We start from the raw sequence: 11,391 nt of genomic DNA on the forward strand, positions 1-11,391 counted from the left end.
TAGGCCACAGGATCATCTGGCAAGCTTTTGTTCGTTTTCAAATAAAATGTATTGTCTCTTTGTCGTGTTATGTTAATCTCGTCTTGTTGGTAGTAGAGGAAATGGCATGTTTGTAGCCTAAAATTTATTCTAGCCTACATTTAGTTGGGGACACGGTTAGGTGGGGCTCGGAAATATTTCCAACTACACCCAAGTGGGGCCTAGTTTGGGAACCACTGGGTAAATATTTCTTATGCTGTGCCTTTTCCCCAGTATAATATATATTTTTTTTGATTTGGACAAATACTAATTCCATTTGGTTTTTTATGTATGGTCAATTGTTATTTATCATGAACAATGATATGGGATTCTAAGCTTTTAAAAGCTTTTATTAAAGAGGTATTATGCCATGTCTCCAGTGCCGTTCGTTCAACTTCAATCTAAAGAATAACTAATAAAAACATGGTCAAACTATTTGATTCTATTTTTATTAAAAAAAAAATGAAAGGTGTTTATGTTAGTCCCTGGCATCACTGTCCACCCTGTTGAGCTGTGTCACTGTCCCTTTAAGAAGAAAACACATTTCCCAATGACATCACTCATGAGGCGACGTCACAACAGTGGAGGGAAAATCAAATGTAAGATGTGTGATTTTCTACCTCTTGCTATCTGATTTTGATGTTTTTATTAAGTGAGTTTGTTATGTTTGAAAATAACTGTCCACCCTGTTAGGCCTAAGTATTGAGATCAATCAATTTGAATAATTAAAAAAAAGGGTTTGTGAAGAATTGGATTCCTCATCAAATAATGAAGGTCTTGCCAGTAAATATGCTAACACAGGCAGGCTAACGTCCATCCTGTTATTCAACCAACAGGGTGGACATAATGTTGATATATAACAATATCTGTTGCCATGTATGCAGTGTTTTCCCTATATATGCATTCAACAGCAGCATTCTTTTATATTTATTTTTTATAACTAATATGTTAACTGATAAGTTAACACACAGCAGTGGGATGAGGTGCAGCAGGTGCAAAGCATTGATCCAAGTGCTGCTGCAAAATAACATCCTGGGGGAAACACTTTATATATTATTATATTATATGTATATTATTATATATAGGAAATAGGTATATTTTATTGTATATTATATATAGGTATATTATGTATACTGTAGGATATCCCCCTCAAATGTATATACTCTTTGTACTCAAACAGTACTGTATATTTGTAGATCTGGTATGTCATAAATGTCTAGATGTAACAGCACTGTATATGTATGTCATGTATGTCATGTTATGATGAATTGAAAATGGGGGACCCTGATGTAAACAAGACAAAAGTCTTTCTCTGGTCTGCATCCCCTTAACAATTGTGTGTATTGAGCTGTACTGTATTGTACCCATTCTGCAATCAATCAAACCAAATGTGAAAATATAGACATCAGTATTTTATTTTTCTTTGGATTCTTGTGGTTTTATTATAAAAGTTGAACTTTTCTTCTACCTTTGACTATGAACTGCAACTGAGAACCAGTCTCAAGTAAGAAAATAACAAAAGACTTTGATGGAGGAAGGAGGGGATGACAGGAGGATGAGGACGGGCCAACAGTTCAGAGTGGACTGGTGAAAGGTGCTATACAAATAAAGTTTATTATTATTATCATCATCATCATCATCTCCCTCCTCGTCCTCCTCTTCCTCTGTACACCACCATGTCCCGATCGTATTTCTCCCGTAGTTTCTGGGCCTTCTCCTTGTAGGGCAGCTTGTCAGACTGAGTCAGTTTGCCCCACACCTCTCCCAGCTTCTTGTCAACTATGGACATGCCTGGATACTGCTGCTTCACTGTGGGACGATACTCCCTACTGAACACGAAGTACGCTGACGGAGGTTGCTTGGGTGCATTTGGATCTTTGTCTAACATATTAAAAAGCCCGGAGCCCTTGGGTGGGATGACTGGGATGTAGTCATTCATGTCCCTGTTGTAGCGAACCGTGTCCGCTTTAGCCATGTCTTCAAAGCACTTCTTGTCACCGGGAGTCAGACCCCTCCATCTCTCCGAGCACTTCTTGGCGTACTCGCCGAAGGTGAGGCTCTGCTCCGGGTGCGTCTTCCTGCAGGTCTGGGTGAAGAAGGCGTAGGACGACGTCCTCCCCTTGGGCTTCTTGTGATCCTTCCGCATCATACTGGCGACTTGCCTGATGTGTCCAGTTAAAGGTGTTTTGTTGTGTTGTGTGTCTGGTGGGCTGCAGCAGACTGGAGGAGACATCGGTATTTATAATGTAATGAGTAAATAAAAATATTATTTGTTAAATAAACCAAATTCTTATGTGTTTCGCACAAACCTGATCTTTTTCTTCCTGTGAAAGATTCTTCCTGTGTAGCTCCGCTCTCCACCTCCACCTCCACCTCAGCTCCTTCTGCACCTGGACGTTGAAGGCTGCAACTCTCCGTAGCACTCGAGGTGTCGGATGGGATCTCTACCGAAATAAAATATATATCAAATCTATGGGGTGGTAATCTTGCATCTGTAATGAGAAGAGTTTGACATGACACTTCCTGTCCTGAACATGTGATGATGGGGTGAATGAAGGGGGGGGGGGGTTCTGCCCCCCTCCTCCTAGAATGGGACAAAGCTAGAAAGACACAAACTGGTTTAGACTGGATTCAAATGGTTCAGGCGGTCTAGGGTTGATTGATTGAAAACTTTATTAACAGATTGCAGAATGGGTACAACAGTACAGCTCAATACACACAATTGTTAAGGGGATGCAGACCAGAGAAAGACTTTCGTCTTGTTTACATCAGGGTCCCCCATTTTCAATTCATCAGGACATATATGACATACATGACATACAGATAGACAGTACTGCTACATCTATACATTTATGACATACCAGATTTGCAAATACAGTACTGTTTGTGATACAGAAGGAGTCAAGAAAAGGGAGTATATACATTTGACGTAGAAACTGTACATTGGAGGAGGTTGGGGGGGGGGGGGGTTGGGTATTTTTGTATTTGTATTTATTGGTTTAAAATACAGAGACAGTGCATATTAAGGAACATTTGACTGTAAATATGCCAGTTTAGCCAAGTTGGCTAATAACTGTAGTCTCTGGGGCAGGTGACATGAGCACAACAATAATTAAAACATAGTACAATAATTAAAACACAGTAGGAATCAGTATAGGCCACAATACACTAAAATACATACAAACAAATACATTAAAATACAACCCCTCAGTTAAAAAACATAGTACAGTAATTAAAACACAGTAGGAATCAGTATAGGTTACAATACACTAAAATACATACAAATAAATACACCAAAATACAACCCCTCAGTTAAAATGGTTGCACACTTGACCATCTCTCAACCATGATTTTAAGTTAGTTTTAAATGAGATGTAACTTTGATACTCCCTGAGCCGTGTTGGCAGACTGTTCCAGGTGTGGGCTGCTCTCACGGAAAAGGCTGTCTGACTAAAAGCAGACCTCCTGTTTGGGACTACACAGTCCCCTCTGGTACATTGGGATATTGACAACCATACTGGGTAATTTACATTGGAGGTGGGTGGGGGGGGGGGGGGAAACACTGTATAAACAAGCAAAACTGTACATTGATGGGGGGGGGGGGGGGGACACTGTACAAACAAGCAAAATTGTACATTGGACTATTGACAAAACCATACTAGGTAAATTACTGTACATTGGAGGGGGTTGGGTTAGGACATTTACAGGGGCCAGTTTTGAATTGCAGTCTCCCGTAGGTGTCCCTTGAGAGAGGTTTTGAAAGTGGGTAGTGATCCACATTCCTTTACAGCTTTGGGTAGGGCGTTCCACATTGATGTGGCATAATTGCGAAACGTGTTTAGTCCCTTATTTGAGCCGAATCTGGGTTTAACATGATTTGTGGCGCTCCCTCTGGTGTTGTGATCGTGGTATTCACTGACCTTTGGGAACTATTTTGACATGTACATGGGTACCTTGGTCGTGTAATGTATCTTGTAGACCAGGCCCATTGCAAGTTGCTGTACTCTGTCGTCTACTCTAAGCCATCCTAGGTTGTCAAAGTGGGCAGGGGTGAGGTGGGTTCTAGGAGTAAGGTCAAGCAGTAGTCTGACCAGTTTGTTTTGAGATGTTTGTAATTTTGTTTTTAGCGCCTTTGAGGTGCTTTGGTACCATGAGGTGCAAGCATAGTCGTAGTACCCTTGAATGAGTGCTCCTGCCAGAGTCTTCAGGGTATTCTTGTTTACCAGAGAGGAGATCCGGTACAAGATTTGAGTTCGTTGGTTGACTTTTTTTATTACATTGGATGCCATTTTGTCACAGGAGAGATTAGCCTCTAGGATGGAACCCAGGTAGGTAATTACATCTTTAGTGAAAAATCAACATGCACTCTCTCAAAAAATATTGTTGTGCTGGGAATTGCTCCCCTTAATTGTCATCAGATGAAAAAATTTACAATTCCCGCACTCACTTTTTCTCTGCTTTTATTGTCGTCAACGTTTCGGCTATTCAGCCTTCATCAGGACAGTGGCATCTTTCCTTGTGACAATATTGTCACCCACTGTAACTGAGAAGCCGTCGGTCTTGCTGAGTTTGTTATTTGAACCGAAGAGAATGGACTCTGTTTTGCCCATGTGTAATGATAGTTTGTTATCAGCGAGCCATATGCAGATGTGTTTACAGGTAGGCTGAGGAAACACGCTAGGGGGCGGATCACACGTTAGGGGCAGACCACACGCTAGGGGGCGGAACTCTATTCCCTTTATAAAGAGTAATGAAACCCATGGCCATCTTGCTTATTTTCCACCTATCAGACTCTCCAAGAATGTAATGCTTAAATACCTCACTTTGTTACAGTAAAAAGAAGAATCACAGGTTGGGGCTTTAAAGACATACAGCTGTGCTGCAAGAGAGAATGAAGACAAGAAGAAGAAACATACTGATGTCCTGGTGGTCTGCAGGCTCCTCCTTCAGCCCAGTGGAAACACCCTGGTGGTCTGCAGGCTCCTCCTGACGCCCAGTGGAAACACCCTGGTGGTCTGCAGGCTCCTCCTTCAGCCCAGTGGAAACACCCTGGTGGTCTGCAGGCTCCTCCTGACGCCCAGTGGAAACACCCTGGTGGTCTGCAGGCTCCTCCTTCAGCCCAGTGGAAACACCCTGGTGGTCTGCAGGCTCCTCCTGACGCCCAGTGGAAACACCCTGGTGGTCTGCAGGCTCCTCCTTCAGCCCAGTGGAAACACCCTGGTGGTCTGCAGGCTCCTCCTTCAGCCCAGTGGAAACACCCTGGTGGTCTGCAGGCTCCTCCTTCAGCCCAGTGGAAACACCCTGGTGGTCTGCAGGCTCCTCCTTCAGCCCAGTGGAAACACCCTGGTGGTCTGCAGGCTCCTCCTTCAGCCCAGTGGAAACACCCTGGTGGTCTGCAGGCTCCTCCTGACGCCCAGTGGAAACACCCATGAGTGTCTCTAGCCGCTCCAGAGCCTCTTCTCTTTTAATGATCAGCAACGGATCTGGGGCAGAGAGAGAGAACAAGTATTTATATTGGCATTAAAATGTATTTGTGAGGGCGGTCGGGTAGCGGAGATTGCGCTAGTCACCAATGGAAGAGGCTGCGGTCTCGACTCCCGGAGTCAGCATTGCCCTGCGGCTTGGGCCAGTCATCATTGTAGGAACCATTATGATGGTGACATATTATTTTATTATTTTTAATATTAATATTGGTATATCAAAAAGCAGGGTAGCCGGACCAGCACTCACAGGTTCAATGTTTTTTAATGGCAGCCTGAATAAAAAGCAGACATGTTTCGGACAATGTCCTTCTTCAGTGATATGGCCGAAACATGTCTGCTTTTTATTCAGGCTGCCATTAAAAAACATTGAACCTGTGAGTGCTGGTCCGGCTACCCTACTTTTTGATATACTGAACTTTATGGGATTACAGCACCCAGTGTGAGAACTTGTGAGCGCGGTCTAACTTGACTATAATATTAATATTGGACACCTGGTGGCGGGTTTTAGGTTTGACAGCACTGGTTAGGTATTTAGAGGGTCACAGGTGCAGTAATCAACTAGGACACAGGTAGTGAGGAGTACACCGTTCTTACCAGTAGCTCAGTAACAGTAACTCAGCAGCTCAGCAACGAGAAGCCAAGAAATACCAAATAAATATAGAACACCATATAATTCCTACAGAACCCACAGTGGCATTAATGGAATGTACAACTGCAACTTCAAGCAATAAATACACTTAAACCTGGAATCACAACTGGACATCCATCTGTGTGTGTTGCTGTGTCTACTGCGTAGGATCACTCCCATACCCTACCTGTGAAGTAATGTGCAAGGTAAAACCGGACATTGGAACATGGAAATTAGAGAGTTAGGGGGAGGGAAATCGTGGGTGGTAATCTGGCGTTGTGTCAGGTCTGGGCGCCTGCTCAGCGAAAGGCAGGAAATGGTGAAGGCAGCGTGACCTCCCACGCGTTACACTTCACCAATGAAAGTCCTCGCTGTGGAGACTGGCTGTCTCCACAGCATTATTTTTTTTCTTAGCCACATTTTGCGGAGACGCTCTCTGATTGGCCACTTCATGTGACATGTGCGCCCAATCGTGTGACGCCTGTTTCTACACCGGTTAAGCTTAGGCACTCTTTCGAAGTTGGTTAAGGTTAGAGTTAGTCTTAGAGCAGGGCGATAGAACACCAGCCCTGATTCCAAACTCTAACCGTAACCAACTTCGAAAGAGTCACCTAAGCTTAACCAGTGATAAACTAGGCGTTTGGTAGTTTGCAGGCTGTTAGACCCGGAAATGGGCAAAGACACAGCTCGTCACGCGATTGGGCGCACATGTCAGTGGCCAATCAGAGAGCGTCAAGTCAGTGGCCAATCAGAGAGCGTCTCCGCAAATTGCGGCTACGAAAAAAAATAACGCGTCTCCACATGTGTCGGAGGAAGCATGTGGTAGACTTCAGGGTTCCCTTGTACCGACCAGTAGGAGGAACATGCGCACAACAACCAGGTAGGGGAGGGGAGGGGGGGGGGGGGAATTGGCATAACGACTAAATTGGAATGGGGAGAAAAATTGAAAATCAGGCGGAGGGAAAGATTTAAAAAAATATATATATTATTTGTGCAATTTGAGTACACCCATGCACGCAAAGCGCTGGCGGGGGGGTGTTGCAAGCACTCCTGTCTGTGTGTCGGTCTCTGCATCAGCCATAAATGGTAAATAAATGGTAAATGGCTGCATATAACAGCTTTTATCCAAAGCGCTTTACAATTTGTTCCTCACATTTTACCCATTCACTCACACATTCACACACCGACATCAGAGGCGACCATGCAAGGTGCCAACCTGCTCTACCGTGAGCAATTAGGGGTTAAGTGTCTTGCTCAAGGACACTTCGACACGTTGCCCGGGAGGAGCGGGAATCAAACCGGGAACCTCCGGGAGGCGACTGCTCTACCTCCCGAGGAATGTGTATTATAAGATGATAAATCTAGTGATCTATGCATGGAATCCATAATTTCCCCCCCCGGAACACACGTTAGGGGCAGACCACACATTCCGTCTACAAAGTGCTCCAAATAGTCTAAATGTGAACAGAGTTTGGTCAAATGAAAAAAAAGAGAGGAAGAGAAAGAAACAGAAACATGCTGGAGCAGAGGAAGGAGAAGATCATCAAGATGAGAGAAAGAAACGTACGGACATCCTGGTCTATGTGCTCCTCCTTCATCTCAACGCACGTATCCATGGGTGGATCTAGTGCGTCCTGAGCCTTTACTTTATTAATGACCAGCATGAGGTTTCCGGGTTGATCTGAATAGAATAGAAATAGAATAGAATACTTTATTTATCCAGAGGGAAATTCGGCACTACTGATCGCTCACAGTAAATAGTAAACATTTAGGGAGTGAAAAACAAAGTCACGAATAAGAATAAAAACGATATAAAATATTGTCAGAGATATACATTCTGATATGTATATACATTCTAAAATATACAGAAATATACAGTCAAATGTACAGTAATAAGTGTCTAATTGTAAAATGTCGATTTAAAAAGTAAAAGTCCAGGAAGAGTATGCCAGATAGTACTGTCACTCTGTGCTCAGTGATGCATTATGAATAAGGCTGTCAATCGATAAAAATATTTAATCTGAGTAATCGCATGATTGTCCATAGTTAACTCGCGATTAAATCGCATATTCTTTATCTGTTCTAAATCTACCTTAAACTGATCTTTTTCAAGTTTTAATACTCTTGTCAACATGAGTCAACAAATGCTTGCTTTATGCAGGGATTAAAGCAAAAAAAATCTCCTGACTGAACTTTTTTTCTGGCCAAGTCATATTATTATTTTAACCTCCACTGTATTTTTTTTTTAATAGCGTTAGTGTTTTAAGGGAGCCTACTTGTAGAGCCTACTGTCCTGACTGTGACTATAGACCCTACTGTTGTGGTTGTTGTGCCAGGCAGGGAGGCTGTGTGCTGGAGAGCGTGAATGCAAGTCTTGTGGCACTAGCTAGCTTCTGATTGATGGCGAGCTAGCACCCCTTTCCCATTACTTTGAACCATGAACTAAACGGCTTGTTATCATACAAACAAGGGACTAAACACGTACCGTAATTATGCCACAACAACAATGGACAGTCTCCTCCCCACCATTTGTATATATTTTTTTACCATCCACCCCCTCCTAATGTACAGTCTCCTCCTCATCATATGTATATATTTACTGTTAGGATCTCTGGGTAACAGTACTGTATATTTGCATATCGTATATGTGACAAATGTAACAGTACTATATACCTGTAAGTCATGTATGTCCCTATGTCATGATGTCATATATGTTGTGTATGTCATAAATGTCACTATGAATTGAAAATGGGGGACCCTGATGATGTAAACAAGACAAATGCCTTTCTCTGGTCTGCATCCCCTTAACAATTGTGTGTATTGCTACTGGATTTACCAGATCCAGAGTGAATGAATGAAAACTTTATTTAATACATGAGACCCTCTTCTTGGGACCAAGTACGTTTTCGTCGATAATCCAATGTACAGTTACAACCCCCCCCCCCCCCCCATCACACTCACCCAACCACCTCCAATGTACAGTCCCCCCACCCCACCTACCCAACCTCCACCATGTACAATTTCTACGTCAAATGTATATACTCTATTTTTTAGACTATTTTTGTAATCACAAACAATACTGTATTTGTAAATCTGGTATTTAGGGAGCTCCACAAATCATGTTAAACCCAGATTCGGCTCAAACAAGGGACTAAACACGTTTCGCAATTATGCCACATCAATGTGGAACGCCCTACCCAAAACTGTAAAGGAATGTGAATCACTACCCACTTTCAAAAACACTCTCAAAAAACACCTACGGGAGAATGCAATTCGAAACTGGCCCCTGTAAATGTCCTAACCCAACCCCCTCCAATGTACAGTAATTTACCTAGTATGGTTGTCAATATTCCAATGTACAATTGTGCTTGTTTGTACAGTGTGTGTCCCCCCCCCCCCCAATGTACAGTTTTGCTTGTTTATACAGTTTCACCCCCCCCCCCCCCAACCACCTCTAATGTAAATTACCCAGTATGGTTGTCAATATCCCAATGTACCCAACCCCCCCCCCCCCCCACACAACCCCACCCAACCTCCTCCAATGTACAGTTTCTACGTCAAATGTCCCTTTTCTTTACTCTTTTTGTATCACAAACAGTACTGTATTTGCAAATCTGGTATGTCATAAATGTATAGATGTAGCAGTACTGTCTATCCGTATGTCATGTATGTCATATATGTCCTGATGAATTGAAAATGGGGGACCCTGATCATGTAAACAAGACGAAAGTCTTTCTCTGGTCTGCATCCCCTTAACAATTGTGTGTATTGAGCTGTACTGTACCCATTCTGCAATCTGTTAATAAAGTTTTCAATCAATCAATCAATCAATCAATCAATCAATCAATGCAGACCAGAGAAACACGTTCGTCTTGTTTACAACGTGGTTCCCAAACGTCTTGTTTATGCGGACCACTAGATTGTTATCAAGAACATTTGCGGACCACCTCGTATGCAAACAGTAAACAAAATAAAAAAAATTATCAACATTCATATGTACATTTATCATACACGGACAGCGAGCGGCGCAAGCACATACACATGTCCACCAAGTCAGAGACGAAATGCACAAGTTATTATGGTTGCAGACATACAACTAAAAGACGTGTAATACTTGAGCTTAAACCCCCTGAGCTTCCCACAAGGGTGCACAACGTTTACATGTCAGTTGACTGCCGATACACTGTATGAAGACCACAAGGTGCAAACTGCAAATAAGAATCAGAGAAAAGTTTGTTTGGAGTGGAATTGAGTTGACGTGAATAATACATTACAGTTTACGGAGAGAATGATGATGAATGTGATGCAGCAACAACAACACGTGATTGATTGATTGATTGAAAAGTTTATTAACAGATTGCAGAATGGGTACAGTACAGTACAGCTCAATACATACAATTGTTAAGAGGATGCAGACCTGAGAAATACTTTCGTCTTGTTTCCATCAGGGTCCTCCATTTTCAATTCATCATATGACACACACGACATACAGATAGACAGTACTGCTACATCTATACATTTATGACATACCAGATTTTCAAATACAGTACGGGTTGTGAGTGATACTAAAAAAAATCCAGAAACGTCGCGTAAATAACGTTCTGATTAACAAAAGGCATTCGTTTTGTGGCATTCACGTTAGCTAGATTTATCAATAGCAATATATATGTTTCTTTAGACTAGAATAAGTAAAATTAACTTACTATCTCGGAAAAGTTGCCGCGTGTCTCGCATGTCTTGACTCTTGAGTAGAGCTTCTTCTTCTTCTTCTTCTTCTTCTTCTTCTTCTTCTTCTTCTTCTTCTTCTTCTTCTTCTTCTTCTTCTTCTTCTTCGTTTAAGTTTCCGGCGGACTACGCATCTAGGCGTATTGCCGCCCTCCACATGACAGTGAGATCACTGTAGAAACAAAATTATGGCGGGTCGCGACTACAAAAGCCGCACACCGCCACATACTGCATCTATGCTACTGCACACATAGATATCTATAGAACACTAGATAGCTTAAGGCGGAGTCACCAGCGTCACTGAACCGCCGCCATCTTGGGGCAGTCAGCCTTGAGTGAGAGTGAGTGAGCTGCACAGACAAAAATACTCATAACTCGCTGAAATATTGACGGATTTACAAACGGTTTGGTTTGCTATAAACATCAAAGATGTAGTTATGATACTGCATACTTATAAAAAAAAAAATGTTAAATATGTTTTTTTTTTACAAACCGCTTGAATCATAGCCACGTTAATAATGCTTGTAATAAACCAAA

At 42.4% G+C, this 11,391-nt stretch overlaps 2 protein-coding genes across 2 annotated transcripts; both read right to left on the bottom strand.

Moving 5' to 3' along the window:
• Positions 1 to 1,427: 1,427 nt before the first annotated feature.
• On the bottom strand, positions 1,428 to 5,103 carry LOC311229063 (high mobility group protein B1-like). Its single transcript, XM_084315074.1, has 3 exons — positions 4,935 to 5,103; positions 2,328 to 2,462; positions 1,428 to 2,238 (listed from the first exon to the last, which is right to left on the bottom strand). Exon 3 carries the CDS (start codon positions 2,165 to 2,167, stop codon positions 1,655 to 1,657), a length of 513 nt encoding a protein of 170 aa, XP_084171200.1. The 5' UTR covers positions 2,168 to 2,238; positions 2,328 to 2,462; positions 4,935 to 5,103; the 3' UTR covers positions 1,428 to 1,654.
• LOC311228212 (uncharacterized protein) lies at positions 4,672 to 11,058 on the bottom strand (the record flags this gene model as incomplete). The annotated part of the gene is made up of 4 exons (XM_084314123.1): positions 10,833 to 11,058; positions 7,697 to 7,810; positions 4,935 to 5,501; positions 4,672 to 4,682 (listed from the first exon to the last, which is right to left on the bottom strand). Exons 1-4 carry the CDS (start codon positions 10,861 to 10,863, stop codon positions 4,672 to 4,674), a joined length of 723 nt encoding a protein of 240 aa, XP_084170249.1. The 5' UTR covers positions 10,864 to 11,058.
• Positions 11,059 to 11,391: the final 333 nt, after the last annotated feature.

Source organism: Notolepis coatsorum, assembly GCF_963971535.1.
Source record: "Notolepis coatsorum genome assembly, chromosome: 5".
NCBI lineage: Eukaryota > Metazoa > Chordata > Actinopteri > Aulopiformes > Paralepididae > Notolepis > Notolepis coatsorum.

Bases quoted from the DNA above. Each gene is read 5' to 3' on its own strand.
- LOC311229063 (XM_084315074.1), bottom strand. From the start codon at position 2,167: ATGATGCGGAAGGATCACAAGAAGCCCAAGGGGAGGACGTCGTCCTAC.